At 49.2% G+C, this 21,274-nt stretch overlaps 1 protein-coding gene across 3 annotated transcripts; it reads left to right on the top strand.

Moving 5' to 3' along the window:
* The first annotated feature begins 9 nt into the window (after positions 1-9).
* zmym2 (zinc finger, MYM-type 2) lies at positions 10-19,015 on the top strand. Of its 3 annotated transcripts, none has more exons than XM_084689306.1 (23): positions 10-206; positions 6,014-6,848; positions 8,437-8,719; positions 8,816-8,978; positions 9,319-9,531; positions 10,305-10,458; positions 10,708-10,823; positions 11,033-11,155; positions 11,275-11,425; positions 11,753-11,925; positions 12,216-12,381; positions 12,476-12,510; positions 12,772-12,916; positions 13,112-13,233; positions 13,862-14,063; positions 14,176-14,379; positions 14,727-14,824; positions 14,980-15,163; positions 15,352-15,497; positions 15,808-15,922; positions 16,477-16,719; positions 16,831-16,972; positions 17,367-19,015. In XM_084689306.1, the coding sequence occupies exons 2-23, from the start codon at positions 6,029-6,031 to the stop codon at positions 17,566-17,568; spliced, it is 4,200 nt and encodes a 1,399-aa protein (XP_084545432.1). In that variant the 5' UTR covers positions 10-206; positions 6,014-6,028; the 3' UTR covers positions 17,569-19,015. The 3 variants fall into 3 exon arrangements, with proteins under 3 accessions (XP_084545432.1, XP_084545430.1, XP_084545431.1); XM_084689304.1 differs by having other exon boundaries at positions 12-206; positions 10,305-10,506; XM_084689305.1 differs by lacking the exon at positions 10-206 and adding an exon at positions 946-1,148 and having other exon boundaries at positions 10,305-10,506.
* The last annotated feature ends 2,259 nt before the right edge of the window (positions 19,016-21,274 follow it).

Genomic DNA, 21,274 nt, shown 5'->3' with positions numbered 1-21,274 from the left:
ATATTTGTGGTCAATTTAGTTGTTAACCGCACCGCTCTTGATTGAACAATGTGCGCTTGCGCGACGAAGGAAAACGAAAAGGATCCCGTTGGCAGTATCCTCCCACGCGCCGACAATAACGTTGACGTTCAGGCGCATGCGTTCACCGGATTAGTGTGAAGGCAAGGCACAAAAGTGGCGCTATATCGTTTCAAGCCTTTACTCCGGTAAGAATTTCAGACACATTTTATTCCAATTTTTACGGTTTATTCTTCAAACTTTCAACAACTATCCAGGGATTCAGATCCCTGTTTAAGGACTACCTTGAGGCTTGTGGAACGTTTGAAAGTCTCATTTTGTAACGAATTAACAGTTAATTTCTACCCCTTCTGAGATTTTCTCCCCCTCTCCGCCGTGGCAGGGTAGTATTGCCACTGCTCCCACGTATTGTTTAGCTCGCTCTCTAATGGCGGACGTGAGGCAGTGCTTCTTTCTGACGTAAGGGGGGCAAATCGGAGTCCGATTTGAAAATGTTATGTTAGCACCCCGGATGAGTTTACCATTCTACATTGGGCTTTTGCTGATTTCAGAGGATGTTTACGATCCGTTTCCTCTCATAACAACACACAACCGGGGCAGTTGGTTTGATGTGTAACGTGTAGCGCCCCCTCGGGTTGCCACGTGCATTTTCTCTGATTGCCCAGGGTGGTCTCTCTGGGGTAACTTTCCAATTAAACGTTAACGTTACACATGTATCACAGCAATTGTATATTTGTTCGGATTTTCAGGCTGTTTTGTATATATTGGTTTGTGTAAACCTAATAACAGCCATTTCTCAGAGGATTGGGAGGTACTAGCCAACACACAACGCAGACTGTTTACAATTAAGCTAACAGTTAGCTAGCTACTTCATTTTATGACGTGACTATGGGTTTGCTAATCGTCTTTTACAACGAATGTATACAAATAACTTTAGATCAATTTTCTGTATTAACAATGCAATGGCGCAGTCGCTGGCTCTCCTCTTGATTCGCCGCTAATCCACTGTCTGTGTGCGCGAAGAAGGCCAGGGGTGGGAACGGAACACTCTGAACTGCACATTTGTGTTTCTCAAGTTGGCTGTCTGACCCCCCATCTACCCCCTTCCTGCAGTTGTAAGGGCTGACCAGGTAACCATCATTTGTCATTGGTCCTTATCAATTTAAAGTTTTGTCGTTGTGAGTTTAATTATCTTTGAGTTGTATGAGTAAAAGTGCTTCGACAAGGGCGGGTGACAAACGAGGTTATCCGGTTGCCTTGACAGTGTGGAGCTTTGGTCCTCGTTGAAACAGAGGTCCTACCCGTGTGTGTAGTCAAGGGCACGGTCTGGGGATAGTTAGCTTACCAGGGCCAAATGTGGTAGGCTTTTTCATGTTTCCACAGCCAGTGCTTATAATGCGGCGATCAGCTGTTGGATCGAATAAACTAGTCACAGGGCTTTAAATAGAGGAGGGTTTTTCAATTCGCAGTGTGGCGGCTATAATGAGCAATATTTTACATCAGCTGGTTGGTCAGAAGATGCTTCATTGCGCATAGTACAAACAGTTTCTTAAGCATTACATAACATTACCGGATGGCGATACGGTGGAGAATACCAGTCTACAGTTTTTAATGCTTTATCTACCGCGGGTAGGATGACATGCGCACGGGATATGTGGTCAGGTATGATGTAATTAAGACTGTCACCCCCTCCCCCCAAATGACCCAACATTATTGCGAGGTGGCTGTTGCCCATTTCGGCTGCTTTCACCAATATATCAGAATTTGGACACCGCACAGACTCAGACGGCGGCGTGTGATGTTAAGAGTAGGCTGCATATTGTCGGTGTGGTCCAGCGGTGTTCAGATCGAATCTCTCCTTGCGGGGCGTCACCTGTGATAGTACAGGCGGTGCTTGGAGGAAGGTTGCAACATCCAAGCCCTTTAGTTGGAGCCCCCATCCCTCGTCCACGTGAATGCAGTCTGCTTCATGGGGCTGCATTGCAGTCTGAAGGCTATTTTTTCCTTGGTGCATCAGTGAGTCTGCTTAGCCCAGTTTGAACTAGGACTTGGTTTATGGTGGCAATAGTGTGTTATGGATGTGTATGATGTATTGTGTGGATAGGGTGAATCTGGTTGGGTTCCATTGCTAATCCTAACCCAAAACTATAGCCAGCCTTTAAAGGTAGAGTAGGTAAGCGTTAAAAAAATAAGTTTGTCCTCTATAAACGTGTAAGCTAAGCCCTCAGAGACTTGTTTAGCAATACCGAATGTTCAGTGCCAGTGGAATGCCAATTTCAAAATTAAGCGGCCCTCTACTTTCCTACCAGTTATGTTCCAGCCAATCTGCTTCAGCTGGGCTTGCCTTCTGCCTTAGTACATTTTGTGAAACCGACTGTCAATCAAATGTGAGTTGGAGGAAACCATGGATTCAGACAAGTATTGGGGACGCCGTTTCTCATAGAATGCATTTTATAATGTTACATATTGCAGCTTTAAACCACTACTGCATTGCCCGTTGGCGGCCAATGCTAATGCAGTGCCCATTTATTTCTTGTGAGATCCATGGCTCCAGCACCTAGTGCAACTCAACATGGTGGCAACTGTGTTAAGCAGACAGTTTCTTGCCTTTATGAAGCAATATGATGTTGAAATTGTATAGATTTCATAGGTTATGAAATCTTCAGATTTTGCTGTTTTGCAGACTTCAGCTGATCAACATGCCTGGTTAGCCTGGCTTCCAGCCCAACTTCCCGCCCACAACAAAAAGCGAAAAGGCATTTGTTTTACGAGTTTGGTTGAAACACGCCCCATAGTCACAGCCCAACAGAGAGTTATCAGACTCGTATTCTGACTCGAATTATGAGTATGACAACGTCAGGCTAAGGCCTGGTTGTAAGGAATGCATTAACTGCATGAGTAGCTGAACATAATTTAGTGGCCTAGGCCTATACAAAATAATGTGTTGTTAACAGGATGTTATTGGTTACGGTTTGTAACATAGACTGTGAACGGTAGCATATTCTAGGGCTGGGCAGTATGGCCTAAAATGTTTATCACAATATCATTCGTAAGTACTTGACGGTATCGGTATTTATCACGATATATTAGTTATTCTTAAAATGTCATGACAATGCCATCTGCACTGCAGCGGCTAATCTACCGCACTGGGACGGATTTGGATTGGGTACAAGTGTGTCCCTGACACATTAATTTAATTTTCCAAATTTTCCAGCGTTTAATTGTCTGGAAGATCGAATTCTCAGTAGCCTACGCATTCAACAGTAGCCTACGTTTATGGGATCGCAAAAAAAACTTAAATATTTGAAGAGTTAGCTCTAGCTATAAACAATTATTAGATGGCTGAATACTCGATTCTGTTGGACTACAATAAACATACATTTCACAATTCTAACCAACCTGGCATTGGATTTGTCAAACCCATTCTGGTAGATTCATTTTCGCGCACATGCATGGTTTTCAGGTGGTGAAAGAGATTGCTGGTGTTTCCACCTTTGGCTAGCACAATTCGACGACACAACTTACAGAGTAGGCTACTGTTTGTTGGTCGATGTCGGATAACTTGAAACCAAATCATTTCCAAATGACAGAGGCTCAATTTTTTTAACCAATTCTTTGTCCGGCAAATCAACCCCACTGGCCGTTATTTTCATACATCTTTAAGGCTTGCTTACACTTGCCAACTAAAGCAGTTTACTCATATGAATGTTTGCTTCCTCTGGAGTTGCGCTAGCTTGTTTGTTGACTTTCATTGGCTGGCACAATGCGTGCAGCGTCCATGCTGCATGTTTTTTTTTGTAAAAGATACAAATTTGAACTAGCCCACTAGGCAGTATCACTTGACTTATATTTTATACCAAACAGAAACACTTTACTAGTACATTTATTAATATATCGTGATATCCATGATATGGCAAAATCCATATCATGGCTCAACGCAATACCGGTATTCGCGTTCATACCGGTATACCGCCCACCCTTAGCATACTCTACTGTTCCCCGTAGGTTAATGAGACAATTTAGCATTCGTCATCTATGGTGTGAGTAATGGAATCAATGTAGGGGTGAATTGAGTCACAGCAGTGGTAGTTCCCTGGTGTCCTCAGTTAGCTCTGCCACACTATGTACTGAGCCATGTCGCCTGTCAAAGAATTGTGGAAAAAGGATGGGGCCTACTGTATGGCTCCAAAGAGACTGTCCTGATTTGAGTCAATAAGCCTCCCATGATGCTAAGCTATGGACTGGTTTTAGCCAAAATGGCTCCCATAATGCTGAGAGCTACTGCTCCTGGTTTGAGCCAAGATGGCTCCGATGATGCTGAGAGCTACTGCTACTGGTTTGAGCCAAGATGGCTCCGATGATGCTGAGACACTGCTCCTGGTTTAGGCCAAGATGGCTCCGATGATGCTGAGACACTGCTCCTGGTTTGAGCCAAGATGGCTCCGATGATGCTGAGACACTGCTCCTGGTTTAGGCCAAGATGGCTCCCAGGGTTCTGAGATTTTTTGGGGAGTTTCCTCTGAATGCAGACAAGAGTTTCCATTCAGCTTTACTCCCATAGACGTGCTGTTACACACTTCAGTGACAAGCACAGAGACTTTCTGTACATTGTGAATAACAGTGTTTGTTGTTATCTTGAGTATAACAGTGTATGTTGCATCTAGGATATTACAGTGTAAATGCTTAAGGTTTCTAGATGCGCTGCAGGTGTGTGTGTGTGTGTGTGTGTGTGTATAATAGGCTGAAGCTGTCTAGTATACATGCTGCAGGTGTTTGGTGTATGTGGAATGTGTCTAGTATACATGCTGCAGGTGTTTGGTGTATGTGGAATGTGTCTAGTATACATGCTGCAGGTGTCTGGTGTATGACAGTCGATCTCCAGGAGGGACGCTGATCATCAGTGGTCGTTTTCCAGCTAGAGCAGTTCTGACCATCCAATAATTCATATCTGCTTACATTTGACATCATGTTCTGTCTTCGTGCTCTGGAGTCTGGACATGGCTTGATATCTGTCTACCTTCTGAGAACAAGTCCCTATGGTTGGTGGGTGTGTGTGTGTGTGTGCGCTACATCGCTACGGCAACCACAGTAGCAGGAGCTACTGCTGCCAAGAGCAAGTGAACTGCTGTAGTTAATATAGGGGGAGGAGTGGGAGAGAGACAAAGACAGACAAGAGAGGGGATAGGTGTGTAAGGAGAGGATATAGGTGTGGGGGTGAGAATAAAGGATTGCATGTGAGGAGGATGTGTGAGGAGGAAACAGTATAGTGTGTGTGTGAGGAGGAGAAGGGGGAGAGAGAGAGGCTAGGCATGTGAGGAGAAGAAATAGGTAGGTGTTTGTGTGAAAAGACAGGATTGTTTGTGCGGAAAAGCGAGGATGGATGTGTGAGGTGAAAAGATAATGTGTGGCAAGAAGAGAAAGATGGGTGAGGAAAAGAGTGTGTGTGTGTGTGTGTGTGTGTGTGTGTGTGTGTGTGTGTGTGTGTGTGTGTGTGTGTGTGTGTGTGTGTGTGTGTGTGTGTGTGTGTGTGTGTGTGTGTGTGTGTGTGTGTGTGTGTGTGTGTGTGTGTGTGTGTGTGTGTGTGTGTGTGTGTGTGTGTGTGTGTAGGAGGGGATTGGTGTGAGGGGAAAGAGGATAGGTGTATGAGGAAAAGGGTGTTGGTGCTGCGTTGAGGAACAAAGGTAAATGAGAACATCCAGAGTAGGAAGTAGCAAAGAGAAGTGGGTTGGACACAGCACACCCACAGGTAAGTTGGTGGTACTGCAGACCCCTGGTACACCTATGCCTATGGTGCCTGGCTCTATCCTATAGGCAGCGTGTGCTCATCAGGTGTGGTCTCTGCGCTGGTAAAAGCCACGTCTAGAGTGTCACCTGGAAACAAGGCAGCGTTTGAGAGGGCACTGCAGGAGTGAAGTCGAGCAGGAGACTGGAGGCTGCTGTTGGCTGACAGCCAGACCTGGACCCTGCTCACCAACGTGTGTTTTGTGCACAACAGGTGGTAGCGTAAGAGATGGATGGGGAGTCGGAGCCCAGGCCCTCTCTGGAGGAGGAGCCCATGGAGCCCAGGCCCTCTCTGGAGGAGGAGCCCATGGAGGCCAGGCCCTCTCTGGAGGAGGAGCCCATGGAGGCCACCCCCTCCTCAGAGCAGACCACACCCCTTGATGGAGCCCAGGAAATGGTTGCCACAGCAACAGGGGAAACCCCCCGGGCCGTGTCGGACAACGACGACGACGTTGTGCTGGTGGAGGAGGCCCCCACCTCTCCCGTGGCCACGCCCACGCCATCTGACGCCCCCGTCCTCGTAATTGCAGACTCCACTCAGCCCGCTGCCACGAGAACGGATACCATGGAAACCACCACAGCGACAGCGGCTTCACCCAGCCCCTCTAATGCAGCCCCCAAGGCCCCCACAGAGCCCATTGTCATTGATGACGAGGAAGACCCTGGGCACAGAGACTCGTCTGCCTCAGTGGAGCCCACCCCGGCAGGCCTGGCGGAGGGAGGTACTGCAGGCCTCCTCAGCAGCACGGAGCCAGACTCCGAGATCAAGATCGCCAGCGTCACCACGCTGGGGCCCACCCCCGCCGAGGGAAGCGTAACCACGGCGCCGGCCCCCGAGGCAGAGGGGGACATGAACCTGAGGATCACCAGCGTGACGTCGCTGCAGGCTGCGGGGGAGGGGCTGGAGAACGGCCTGCAGATAAGCAGCACCTTCAGCCTGAGCACCGAGGGAGCCGGGGCGCGCAGTCCTGCCTCCTTTAACCCCGGCCGCGCTGGCACTGCCAACCAGCCCGTACAGAACGGAGAGACCGGAACGCACCAGAGACCTGGTACTACACACACACACACACACACACACACATACACGGGGGCACGTCAGAAGCCTGGGGCCTGTTACATAAAGGCCGCTCCAATAAGTTGAACTTAAAGTCACAAACCAGACTTGAATTAGCTTAACAAGTCAAGAGGGGCTAAAGCGGTTCCATAAAGGCAAATTTCAGCTCACGCAGTCCTACTAATTCAAGTCAGACTTAAGTAATCAAGCTAATTGCGCGTGCACCCTATTCTTAAGCAGCCCGAGAGGTAAAACATGGATCATACAATCCACCACGGCAAAAGCAATGCACACGGCCACGTGACTTCTTCCAGAAAGAACGTTCCCTTTAAGCCGTGTACTATGACAGCTCCCTCATCCACCACTTCATCAAAATGAAACGACACGCCATGATTGACGCGAACGATAGGCTACGTAGGTCAAGGTCTTTTTTTAGACCTTGAGTTACTTCGTTGATTAAAAACCAGACACCCTCTAAACACATGTAAATGTACTTTTCTGACATTGTTTTAAATAAAAAGGCTACTATTAATCAATACATATCCCAGTAGTCTAACTTTTTAACATGGTTGTCAGGAAAATGGAGGATGTAGCCTATAGATTTAAGTTTGTTTTGCAATTGTAGACTACTGTTAACAACTATGTAGCTATGATAATTATACTCGGATAATTTAGATTGAGATAGGACTATGCCTGATGCCTAAACATTTGAAATCACAAACTAGGCTACGTAACGAGGTGTGTAGGCTATCAAATTATTGTTCATCATCGTTTAATGCAATAGGCTAAATGGTGTAGCCTATGTAGGCTATTTAAGTTGATTTTCTATGTTGAACATGAAAATGAGAATATCCGTGGTAAATCATCGTTTTCCCATTGGGTCAGTGTTACAGGAAAGTCTGCTTAAGCACCAAGTCACGCTAACCCTGACAGTTAGCCTGACCCTGACCAGACTAGTCTTGCAGCCTAGCAACCGAGTTCGACCTACGTTGAGCTAGCTTTATGGAACCGAATGAACTAGAAAAATAGTCCGACAAACTGACATAAGTCTGGCTTATTCGGTAAACTCGCTTTATTCAACAGGCCTCTGGTGCTACACACACACACACACACAGGGTCACACCAGAGCCCTGGTAATACATGCACAGTGAAAGAGGCCTGTTACTATACACATACAAATATGTACATACACATGAACACTTCAGAGGCCTGGCACTATACACACCTGCCTATACATATACAGACATTCACACACACTCCCTCCTGTACTCCCACACTTTCTATCCATGCTAGTCTATAGTGTCAGTTGCTTGACCTCCCTTGTGCTCGTTAGCCTAATCTTTCCTCTGCTAGTTAGCCTGATTTTCCTTTGTGCTAGTTAGCCTGACCTCCCCAGTGCTAGTTTGTGTGACTTCCCCTGTGCTAGGTGTCCTGACTTCCCATGATCTCCCCTGTGCTAGGTGTCCTGACCTCCCCAGAGCTAGTTTGCTTGAATCCCACCTGTGCTAGTGAGCCTGACCTCCTCTATACAATGTCATCTGACCAGTACAAGCTAGTTACGGTGTGCATGTTCTCCTCTTCAGATTCCTGGATCTCCCAGTCCGCCACGTTTCCACGGAACCAGAAACAGACGGGTGTGGACTCCGCCTCCCCGGCCGCCTCGCTGCCCAGGCCCCCCGGCCCCGCCCCCTCGGGCTCACAGCCCCGCGTCGTCAAGGTAACCTGCGCCAACTGCAAGAAGCCTCTGAGGAAAGGCCAGACGGCCTACCAACGCAAAGGCTCCACCCACCTGTTCTGCTCCACCACCTGCCTCTCTGCCTTCTCACACAAGCCCGCCCCCAAGAAGAGCTGCACCATGTGCAAGAAGTAAGATGGTGATGATGGATGTCTAAATGACCAATGGGAAACAGATGTGGTACATGCATTAAATTATAAAAATGTTCTCCCATGTTTGTGTTCCAGAGACATCACCACCATGAAGGGCACCATCGTGGCCCAGGTGGACTCCAGTGAGTCCTTCCAGGAGTTCTGCAGTACTGGTTGCCTGGGGGCCTACGAGAACAAGCAGAACCCACCCAAGTCTGCCATCAAAACAAAGTGCACCGTCTGTAGCAAGCTTACTGAGGTCAGTCTGATACGCAGTATTTATCTTTCTCTCTTCCTCTATCTCTCTGTCTCTTTGTCTTCTCCTCTCCTCTTTCCAGTATGGCTGCCCAAGGCCTGGTTTCTCATCCAAGCCTTCAGGCTGGTGTCCATGGTTACTGAATGGAGAACAGTTTGCACCAGACAGAGTTGTTTTTCTATCGCACAATGGATCATTTATAAGGATGCCAACTCAACAGCAGCTGTATCTCACCCAATGTCTACATTGTCTATGTTTCCTGCTTTCTATCCTGAGCATGATATATATGCTAATAATATGACCCCCTCATTACAAACACCTGTGTTCGTCCTTCCAAACACAGATCCGTCATGAGGTGAGCTTCAAGAACGTCACGCACAAGATCTGCAGCGACTCCTGCTTCAACCGCTACCGCATGGCCAACGGGCTCATCATGAACTGCTGCGAACAGTGTGGCGATTACCTGCCCAGCCGCGCTTCCGCAAACCACTTCCTGCTGGTAGACGGACAGAACAAGCGCTTCTGCTGCCAGAACTGTGTCAAGGACTTCAAGCAGGTAACCAGGTCCCTGCCACAGTTCTAGTAGATATACAGGGACAGTCCAGGGCTAGGGATGGGCGTTCATTTTAATATTTGAGTGCTCACGTAAAAGTTTTGTTGATTACCCAAGTCTAACACTGTAAAGATTAGCCTACATAAAGAGGAAACATATCCACATTAAAATGTTGCATCATTTAGTAATTGAATTGGCTTCAAATAAACAAGCTGTGGCTGGGTAACATTTTCATCTGCAGCCACATTGGCCCGTAGAGCAAACAGGTGGCATCACAACGGCACCAGTGAGAGCGCTTAGGGAATCCGGCTAGTAATCTGAAGGTTGCCAGTTCGATTCCCGGCCGTGCCAAATGACATTGTGTCCTTGGGCAAGGCACTTCACCCTACTTGCCTCGGGGGAATGTCCCTGTACTTACTGTAAGTCGCTCTGGATAAGAGCGTCTGATAAAATGTCTAAATGTAACACTGCTAACAGATGACATGAGATTGGCTGTTTTGTCTCCTCGTGCAAATGGTTAATCATCAGACTAATTGTTCGATGACACAAAGCAACAAGAAAAAAAAGAGAATGCCCATTGGTAACCCGATGGCCAATGAGAATGCACATCAGGGATGTAGACCAGACTAACTGCAGCTGTAGCAGAGCTACCTGGCCAGACACAGGCCCTTCAGTCTGTAGGTTGTGTTGTGACCAAAGAGACTAAATGTTCAAACGTGTTCTTCTACCACTGCACACTCTCCTCCATCTCAGTGCATGCCCCTGTGTGTGAGCAGGCTCACAGTAAGCTGGCCAGCTGTAGCAGCTGTAAGACCATCATCAAGACCGGGGAGGTGACCCAGGGGCTTGGCCCCAGTGGCTCCATGGAGACCTACTGCTCCTCTGCCTGCATGAACAAGTCCAAGGTGGCCCCCGTCACCACCATCCTCAGTGAGTCTGCAGCTGGGGTCCCACTCAGCACCCACCTCAGTGGAAATGGTATTTACTTTGTGTGTACAACTCTGTGTTGGGTGCTGCTGTATGTGTGTGGGAGAGGGAGAAGTTCATGTTAGGTGTGTCTGTTTGGAGTGTTATTTATGTTTGGAGTGTTTCTGATGCATGGTGTGTTTCTGATGTATGGAGTGTTTCTGATGCATGGTGTGTTTCTGACGTTGTGTCTGGGCCCCCCACCGTGTACAGACTCGGAGCCCTCGTGTCACTTCTGTAAGAGGAGCTCGTTGCCCCAGTACCAGGCCACGCTGCCAGAGGGGAACGTCCTCAGCTTCTGCAGCTCTCAATGTGTCACCAAGTTCCAGGTACAGGCTCAGACCAGGACCTCGTAGAACCAAGACCATTCTAGAACCAGGCACTTGTAGAACCAAGACCATTCTAGAACCAGGGCCTCGAGATCATAACTTGACTTTCTCCTGACCTCTCTCGCTCGCTGTCGCTCTCGCTCGCTTTCTCTCTCGCTCGCTCTCTCGTTCTCGCTCTCTCGTTCTCGCTTTCTCTCTCTCTCTTTCAGAATGCAACCATTCAGACGAGCACTAACGGACAGGCCCTCCTCTCGACCACCAACAGCATCCAGCTCAAGTGTAACTACTGTCGTGGGTCCTTTAGCCTGAAGCCAGAGACCCTGGAGTGGGAGGTAAATCCACTGCCCATTTTACCCTAAGCATAATCCCTCCTCTGCTAGTTAACGTGTGCGTGTGCGTGCGCTGTTGAAGAGGCTGCGCGATGATGTGACGGGTGTGTCGCTGTGTGCAGGACAAGGTGTACCAGTTCTGCAGCAAGGTGTGCTGTGAGGACTACAAGAAGCTGCACTGCATCGTCACCTTCTGCCACCACTGCCAGGAGGAGAAGACCCTGCACGAAACGGTCCAGTTCTCCGGGGTCAAAAGACCCTTCTGCAGCGAGGGTGGGTGAGGGAGGGAGGAGGGAGGGAGGGGGGGAGCGGTGGGCTAGTGGGTGAGGGAGGGAGGGTTGAAGGGGTGGGCTGGAGGGTGAGAAGGGTGATTCTACCATCGCCCCTCAAATCTACATCACACACAGATGGATTGGTCCACTTTCATACACGACATGCTCTTTGCTGCCACTAGATGGTGTACTTTCATCATCCTAGACATCAGTTCAGTTGCCCCTTTTTATTGCGGGCTTGGCAGTGCCACGTTGCTGAACCTTGTCGTGTTAGATTCCTAACAGTAGTGGTGTCTGACTCCTTCCCGTGTCCTCCTTCCCAACCCAGGCTGCAAGCTGCTGTTCAAGCAGGAGTTCACCAAGCGTCTGGGGCTGAAGTGTGTGTCCTGTAACCACTGCAGCCAGCTGTGTAAGAGGGGCATCACACGCCAGCTGGGGGGGGTCACCAGGGACTTCTGCAGTGAGGCGTGTGCCAAGAAGTTCCACGACTGGTACCACAAGGTCCGCTCCCACTCCCTACACACCCACATGCTGCTGCTGAAGGATTAGATCCTGACTTGGCTAAACTTCTGATGTGGTTTTGACTATAAATTCATGATAAATGTATAGGTTTATCTACACAAATTAGACCTGGAATTTCAATAGGCCCGCACAAATGCACAAAAGGCCTGCACAAATGTTGGCAAACTCGTCAGCCAGCTCGCTAAAGATGTTAGCAGGTTCTGTTTGTCCAGCAGACACGGTGCTGTGGTACAGGTGTGAGAGGCTGTGTTTCCCCGTGTGTCCACTAGGCGGCGCGCTGCGACTGCTGCAAGGTGCAGGGGAACCTGACGGAGGCAGTTCAGTGGCGGGCGGAGATGAAGCACTTCTGTGACCAGCACTGTCTTCTGAGGTTCTACTGCCAGCAAAACCAGCCCATCCTGGTAACCCAGAAGGGCCCGGAAAACACCAGCCTGGGTGTGTTGTGTGTGTGTGTGTGTGTGTGTCAGAAGGTTACGGTCTATAGCCAATGAATAGTTCACTGATGGAATTTGATGTTTTCTTTTGACAGAGATCGGCATTCAAACACAAGGAACCAAACTGGCGGTGAGTTTTAAAACCTGATTTAATTTATCGTAGAACAGCAGGAAAACATTTTATATCACTATTGACATGAATGAATATTTCTTTCTCTTCAGTATTTCCTTCTCTTTCAATACACATCTTACACGTTTTAAAACGGGTACATGATTTGCTGTACTGTAATTGGATTGGCACTAATTGGAACCCTGAAATCAGAACACCTGAGGTTGTAGAACCCAGGCCAGGACTCCTCCCTCTGACCTGCTCCCTGTGTCGTCCTGCTAGATGCTGAACCAGGCTCCGGTGTCGTACGCGGCAGGTGGTGGCATGCTGAAGGACGTGAAGAACAAGGCGGTCCTCTGCAAGCCTCTCACCCTCACCAAGGCCACCTACTGCAAGCCTCACATGCAGAGTAAACACCTGCAGACAGGTAGGGGGGTTGGTGCTGTGGGGAACCAGTAACATCTGGTATTAGGACATAATGATCATCTCAAAGGCCTATGGGAAAGGCACACATTTATCATAGGCCTTTGAGACCATTTTAAAGACCAATCTAAGTTATGTTAAACCTAAGAATCATTCCTTATGCTGTCTGTGCTGTGCTCTGTTGTGTGTGTCTCTCCAGATGCAGACGATGGCGTTAAGAGGGAGTACATTCCGGTGCCCATCCCTGTGCCTGTCTTCATCCCCGTTCCCATGAACCTCTACGCCCAGCTCACCCCCACGCCTGTCACGCTCCCTGTTCCGGTATGCGGCGCCTAGCAACAGCCAACCTCTACGTCCTGGGGAGTCACTTAACGTCTGCCCGCTAGGTCCAGTTTTTGAGAAACTAGACAATAATGTCGAATCCAAATCTTAATGTAAATGACCTACTTGATGAATATAATCACTAAAATCGAACTTTAGAATTGTATATCTGATGTCTAGCGTTGGTTCACTTGATGATTGTCCTCTGAGCACTGTGCCAGTCATGCCTCTCTCCCTCCTCCCGAGCACTGTGCCAGTGATGCCCTCTCTCCCTCCTCCCGAGCACTGTGCCAGTGATGCCTCTCTCCCTCCTCCCGAGCACTGTGCCAGTGATGCCCTCTCTCCCTCCTCCCGAGCACTGTGCCAGTGATGCCCTCTTTCCCTCCTCCCGAGCACTGCCAGTCATGCCCTCTCTCCCTCCTTCCGAGCACTGTGCCAGTCTCTCATGCCCTCTCCCCCTCCTCCCAAGCACTGTGCCAGTCTCTCATGCCCTCTCTCCCTCCTCCTGAGCACTGTGCCAGTCATGCCCTCTCTCCCTCCTCCTGAGCACTGTGCCAGTGATGCCCCTCTCTCCCTCCTCCCGAGCACTGTGCCAGTCTCTCATGCCCTCTCTCCCTCCTCTGCCCAGGTACCTGTGCCTATTTTCCTGCCCACCACGCTGGCTGGCGTGGAGCAGATCATCCAGACCATGTCCGAGCTGAAGGACGAGGTGCCCTCTGACCCCTGCGAGGCAGACCTCCTCGCCATGGCCCATGTGATAGCAGAAGACCAGAAGCCAGCTACAGGAAGTGGTTCTCCTCAGCTTCCTGTTGTCCCTCCAAGCTCTGAAGGTGCTGCTGTAATTGTTTGTTACTGGGTGACTATTTCAGACTGCTAACAGCGGTCTGTTACTGGGTGACTATTTCAGACTGTAACAGCAGTCTGTTACTGGGTGTGTTGCAGATATCAAGTGTGTGAAGGTGAAGAATGAGAGAGAAGGAGAAGAAGGAAAGAAAGAAGGCTCCAACAGCAGCAGCAGCTGTGAGGAGGAGCAGGAAGAGGAGCAGCAGCAGCAGCAGGAGGAGGAGCAGCAGGAGGAGGAGCTGGTGGAGGAGGAGGAGGAGAAGTATGAACCAGACCTGGACCTGGAGAAGGACTTCCCTCAAGGTGAGGACCCCTCTAGCTGTCTGGCCGACCCCCCTCTAGACACAGCTGCTCCTGATGTTGAACCCTGGTGTGGTATAGTGAATAGGTTAGTCTGTAGAACAGTACAGTAGTACATAAGCATTCCTGCTGGGTTATGTCTGGCCTGCCTGCCATCCTTGCTGAAATAGAAGGGCGAAGGGTATTCATACACACACTGCTGGTTCGGAATGTTCCAGAAATGAAGCTTAAAACTAGACCTCAACTATAGTGGTATCTACTTTGGTCCACAAGGACCGACCACCCCTCCCTCTGTTCAGGGAGGTTCTGTTCAGTCTGGTCTAAGCGTTCCTGTCTCTCTTTCCCCACAGCGTCGGGACCGCAGGCCTTACCGGACGGCGTGAAGGAAGAGAAGGGTCCCAGTGTTCCAGCTGAAAAGGAGACCCCCGGACCCCGCCCTCGGACACGGGTGCGACGCGCTGACTCCGGCCCAGACCCGGCTGTTCACATGCTGATACTAAATATTGCACAGATATTCAAATGGACCCAGAGCTATGACTCGCCTCTGTGGATCTCACTAAAACTTATGGGCCTGGTCTCGCTGTACATGGGTTTTGGTTTCAGGGACTGAAGAGGCGTGCAGTCGAGGCCGAGGCGTCGACGCGGTCCCCGCCCCCTCCAGGCGGCTCCCCGGCAGCGTGCTGCTCACTGCCCCTGAAGGCGCGATACGGCCTCAATGCCTGGACGCGTTGGGCGCTGGCCTCCAAGGAACCGTCTGCCAACGGCAACGGGAAGGACAACCCCAAACGTGAGTCTGCGGGGAGTGGGAAGGAGGGTTATGACTGGGCTGCAGGGAGTTCATGCCATCCTTGGGAATGTCAGGCTGTGGGTATGATGGCCGCCTCTCCATATCTCTCCATGTCTGTTTACCTCTCCATATCTCTCCATGTCTCCGTGTCTCCATATCTCTCCATGTCTCCATACCTCCACCTCCAGGAGCACTGGCGCGGTCCGGTCTCCTCTCGCTGAGCGTCCCAGAGCTCAACCAGGCCCTGGCCCGCTTCGTCAGCGAGGTGCGCCGCCCCAACGGAGAGCGCTACGCCCCCGACAGCCTCCTCTACCTCTGCCTCGGTCTCCAGCAGGTCAGTCCTCACGTCCTCTCATGACTCCTCTCCTCTCATGACTCCTAGCATAAAAAAAAAGTTTGAGTCTGTACATTTTCAAAATGGGCAAATTCCATGATCATGTGACTTCCGATGATACAGTAAAGGTGAACGTTTTTTTTCTTTTGTTCTGTGTTTTAATGTGTCCAATGATTATACCTTATTGCTGTTCACATCCTGAAAAACAGTGTTGACTATTGAAATATGAGGACACTTGGCCACACAGCTAATATCTTAGTAAAGTTATACATGTGAGATCTAAGGTGTGTGTGTGTGTGTGTGTGTGCAGCACCTTCAGAACCGCGGGAGAAAGGATGACCTGTTCAGTGACCCCGGCTACCAGAGCTTTGGAGAGGAGCTCAACAAGGTCCTGAAGGCCTGGAAGCCCAGTATACTGCCTGACGGTAAATGGTTTAATCCCTATGAATTCACCAGGCATTTAGAGGGACATCCGTCTATCACTCCCTCAGTCTGAACTTGTGAAACATCAAGCAGTTTTTATTTACATACCTGAGACTGTGCGACCTGCAAATATTGCACAAAATTGGTTCTGTCAGTGTTACTGAATCAGCTGCTGGTTATGTGTTTTATATTACATTTGACTTTTGACTTTTACTTTTTATTAATTCAGCAGATGCTTTTATCGAAAGCGACATACAAATTGTGTGAAAGTACAGATAAAAATCAAGGATCAGAAGTGCATTATTGAGTCTAGCCACCAAAATAATGTCAATGATGGGTTTGTATGGTGCAGTACTAAATCTCAAATACCAGGTGCAACAACAGAAATAGCTAAACAACAGTGCAACAATAACATCTGAATGAATAAAAGATTTATTCTAATTGAGCAGTTGTGGTACTGGGGGTTCTGATTTGGAGAATGGTCTACTTGTTTGACTCAAGCTTTGTGGTGTGTGTGTGTGTGTGTGTGTGTGTGTGTGTGTGTGTTCGTGTTCAGGCTCCCGCTGGAGCCGTGTGGAGGAGCAGAGCCTGTGGAGCTGCAAGGTGTTGGGGGAGCACAGTCCCCCAGCCCTGCTGCGCTCCCTGGTCTACCTCAACACCAAGTACCTGGGCCTGCACACTCCTGAGGAACACCTGCGGCTGTCCTTCAACAGCCTGTACGCCCCAGACCACACTGACCCCACCACACAGCAGACCTCAGTCTGCATCCGGACGCCCTCCAGAGCCCGGGAGCACAGCCGTGAGTACACACACACACACACGCGAGAGTGATAAGCCTCACACACACTCACCCCTGCAGTACCGGTCTCCCCCATAGGGGGTGCTCATGCTTTGATCCTCCTGTTCCCAGTACAAGCAGCGTCCAAGAAGAGGAAGAGAGGAGACGAGGGCGGAGCCCCGGAGAACGACCCGGACGACGCCTCGGGAAATCCCGCCCACTGTCCCCTCAGGAAGGAAGAGTGTCAGCTGTATGAGCTCTACCGCTCCAAGTGGTCAGTCATCCCTCCCTGGACACCACCGCACATATCTCTATCCCTCCCGCTATCTAGCCATCCTCTCTCGCTCCCTGTTCTGTTCTTCATCAATGTCCAATGATTATATCTCATTGCTGTTCACATCCTGAAACAAGCTGTTGACTGATGGAATATGAGGACACATATTGGCCAGGTTGCCGTTGCAAATGAGAATATGTTCTCAATTGGCTCACCTAGTTAAATAAAGGGTAAATAAGAAAATGGCTAGCCGGACACATTATTACCAAGTTGACATTTATTTGGTTAACTGTGTTAAATTGCTGGAAAAATAGATATATTCCTATTGTTACAAAAATGTATGTGATACATTTAGCCTGATGGATTTTAAAATCAGCCAACTCTCTCCCCCCAGCCCGGAGTCTCTGAGGTCCAGTTCTGATTTGTTCTACGTTCAACCAGAGGAGCCCTTCAGCCCGGACCGCCCCCTCTGGTTCAGCTCCGCCCCCCTGGGGCGCCGAGCCCTGGAGCTCCTCCTCCCCCGTGTGCTCCTGGTGAAGGAGGTCAGCAGAGAGACACGCCCCCCGGAGGAGGAAAGAGGGGAGGAGGAGGAGTAAGCTGGATTCTCCATCCCCGATTCCATCCTCCTCATTTTGTCTCCCTCTCACCGCCCAGTCTCCATGGCAACATCACCTCCCCATCTCCATAGCGACATCCTTGCCCCCCCCCCCCCCTTTCCAACCAAACTGATCTCAGGCCAGCTGTGAGCCCGCAGCGCGTGGAGGCTGGAGGGGCGAGGGAGGACAGGAGCTCGGAAGGGACAAACAGAGCTCCTAAGAACTCAACGAGGATGAGCTGTTCTGAATTACAGGGATGACAAGGATGCACCATGGGAGGAAAAACAGACACCATCGAATGCTGCTTTTCAGCCCATAGGACAGACTGGTGTGAACGTTATGTAGCATTAATTGCAAAGCCCAGATCGGGCTTGTTTGAGGTGTACATAGTTATGGAAATATAGGACGTGAGGTGGGGCGCAGAGGTGAACTGTGGACCTCTCTATCCACCTCAGTGTTGAGCCATGAAGCCTTTTAATAGATGATATTTATTTATTGCGGTTGATTGGTCTTGGTTCAAGTGTATCTTCTTTTGGGTTCTGGATTGCGTGTGTGTGTGTGTGTGTGTGTGTGTGTGTGCGCGCGCGCGTGCGTGTTGGAAATGTACCATGTGTGCCATTTTTTCTTCCCTTCGTTCATAGCATTAAACCGCGCTGCAGCCCTGCTCCTGTCTCTTCTTACTGTGTGTGTGTGTGTGTGTGTGGGGGGGGGGGGGGGGCAGACAAGCACTAAAGGACTAAAGATGATTCAAGACAATTTTGTGTGCTTATGACACTCATTTCTTTGTTACTGTACGTTCTATGTAAGCTATCCCATGTTAAGGATTTAGTACACGTAGTCCTTTCTGCATTACTCTTAGCTGTCAGACCCGTCAAAGCGAGACTCCTGTACCGTTCACTGCAGCGCTGTGGTCGTGAACGCGCTCCACCCGTGGTTCCTTCCGCAGGCCGTTCCCCCTCGTACACCAGAGGCACCCTGGGACACCAGAGGCACCCTGGGACACCAGAGGCACCCTGGGACACCAGAGGCACCCTGGGACACCAGAGGCACCCTGGGATGTTGTTATTTATGGCGTTAAAAAAAGGGAGTGTTAGCCTTTTTTCCCATTTTAAGTTTTGTTTGTATTTTTTTTTTTTTCTATCAATAAATTGCAAGAGAATACCTCCTTTTTTTCATGTTCCGGTCTTGTGTAGGAAATGGTTTCGTTTGAATTGCCACCCTCCTGCGTTGCTGTTTAAGTCCTGCTGTGTGTCTGTCAGCTGGGCAGCGAGGTGGGAGGAGGAGAGGATGCTGGGTGCCGAGGCTGCCTCTGGTGCCTGTCATGAATGTGCCTGTCATCTGTGTGCAATGGAAGTCTGTGTGTTTGTGTGGCCATGGGAATTGAGCCTGTTGCAGTGTGTGGGCTGACCTGCCAAACGATTAAATAAATAACTTCATTTTATCTTTATTTCTGAAAAGGAAAACCCCGTTTGTCTTTCCTCTAAATGTTCGGATGTGCCTTTCCTGTGTTTGCGTGTACAGGACGGGTGGGAGATGTGTCACCTGTTACGGTGCCATCACGTCTGTAGCTCCGCCTCCAAGGAGGCGTGATCAGGACAAAGCACCTCACTGGAGGGCAGGGTTTACATACAGGGCCTATGACCGGAGGGCAGGGTTTACATACACAGCCCATGACTGTTGTCTGTATGGTAACAAGGTGGTAGATATGTCGCCCTGGCGACATCCCTTATCCGTAAGGGGGGGTCGTCTCGGCAACATGTCAGCAGCTGAGGGCAGTTTGGTGTCATGGGAACGGAGACAAAACCAGTTGGACTGATACAGTACACTGACACATAGATTAGCATGTAGTTGACGTGTATATTAATTCTATAATAGTTTTAGAAGTATTGTGAATGCCATTACAAATATTGAATGTCAGTGACAATATTGAATTAAGATAAATTGCCTAATTTCTGGAACCTAAAATAGCATATAAAGTAGGACAATAAGGAATACGCTAGCTTTCTACTTCAATAATGCTCAGATAAATGTTGTTTTATGCCAGTAGACCACAGCTTGCCAAAACCAGTTACTCGAGAACTTTTAAACAATTATTCAAGCGCAGTGATGTTGCAGCATATTCACGATAGAGGGCGCTATACGCCAGGCTGTTCATGCCTTGTTGACCAGGGTAAGGTTAGAGAGGCAGAAGACCCGCTCCTTTATCCAGGAACATCCCAGCATAGTGTTCAGATATTACCCAGCATGCCCAGCTGCTGCTATGGCAGAGTCGTCTGAAAGTGTTCCTCTTTGTATGACTGACGCAAAGCAGTCCCCATTAAACCCAGACCCCCACCCACACACACACACACACACACCTAGCCCCACCCAGTGGCCCAGCCTGTGTACAGACTTCCCTCCCTGACACCTGTCTAAATCTTCAGAGGAAGGATATCACCTAAATCAACTTCACTTTCATGCAAAACGTTCTAAATAGTCTCAGATCAGGCCACTTCATGTGCATTTTTCACAAAGGTGTGACAACCCCATTTTTGAAGAGGCAGCTTTTTTCTTTCTTTCCTATCTGTTAGAGTTGGCCAGACTCCAATAACTTGTCCCATTGATCTAAAGCTAAAACGCCCTGTGGGCACTCACAGACAGCTCTGCGAGAGAGCGAGGCAGGGAGAGAGAGAGGGAGAGAGCGGGCGGGCGGGTGTAAAAACATTTTTTCACCCTTGTGTTTTTTTTGTTTGGGCTCAATCCCCGGTTCTTTCAGGGGGCATAAAGGAAGTGCTGGGCTCAGCAGGGTCGCGTGGGACAGGACTGAGGCAGAGCCAGCGCCAGACTATAGGTGGCGATTAGGGCCTCTAATGTGCAATGAATCCTTTTCGAATCACATGATATGAACTAATGTCGCCATTTAATGATAAAACAACAGAGATGGGGAGGGGCTGGGGGTGCAGCTGCAAGGGTGGTGGGGAGGGGGAGGTGGGGAGGGAGGGGGGGGGGGTTACAGCTGTAGGGGGCTGGAATGGATGACGACGACATTTGTAACGTTGTGTCCCTCGACCTGTCTCAGACTAACCAGCCACAGGGGAAAATGTGTGTTCAGAGTTCAATACGAGAGAAGTTCAGGATGCAATTTCTCAAATGCCATATCATGGCATTACCACGCAGCCAATGTGTGTATTGTCCTGTAGCAAGTGTTGTGTACACGTCACTGACCCTCCTAACAAGCCCTGAACTGGACCTCACTACAGGGTCTTCATCGGGCCACCATCATGAAAATACGTAGATCGTCTTTTGATCCCTGCTGTGACCTTGGAAGGCTGGGTTGAATGCTGCTCGTGTGCTAGGGGGGATTAGGGTAAATTTAGGATGACATATCCCTAATTAGGATGGAAATAGAGGAGTTCTCCTCCTCTACATGTCCCCGAGCCAAAAGCTTACCCGTGTTGGATAGGGTTTGAAATAAACTATCGTACTGTACACTATATGAAGTTTAATTATATAAAATGGACCAGCTTGCTGTGAACCATCCACAAGTGTTTACATTTTACTCAATTAGCAGATCCCTTTATCCAAAAGACGTACAAATAGTGCATATAGAAAATACAGTCGAAGATTAGAGATAAGAAGACCATAGTTCTAACAGTATATCAGTGATCAGAGTCAAGGAACTTTTTTTACTTGCCACAGTGTAAAGTATGAATTTGAAAAATGTGGG

Source organism: Hypomesus nipponensis, chromosome 23 (assembly GCF_054491055.1).
Source record: "Hypomesus nipponensis isolate SF chromosome 23, ASM5449105v1, whole genome shotgun sequence".
NCBI lineage: Eukaryota > Metazoa > Chordata > Actinopteri > Osmeriformes > Osmeridae > Hypomesus > Hypomesus nipponensis.
The sequence above is the reverse complement of the archived record's forward strand: the minus strand, read 5'-3'. Positions and strand labels throughout refer to the sequence as shown.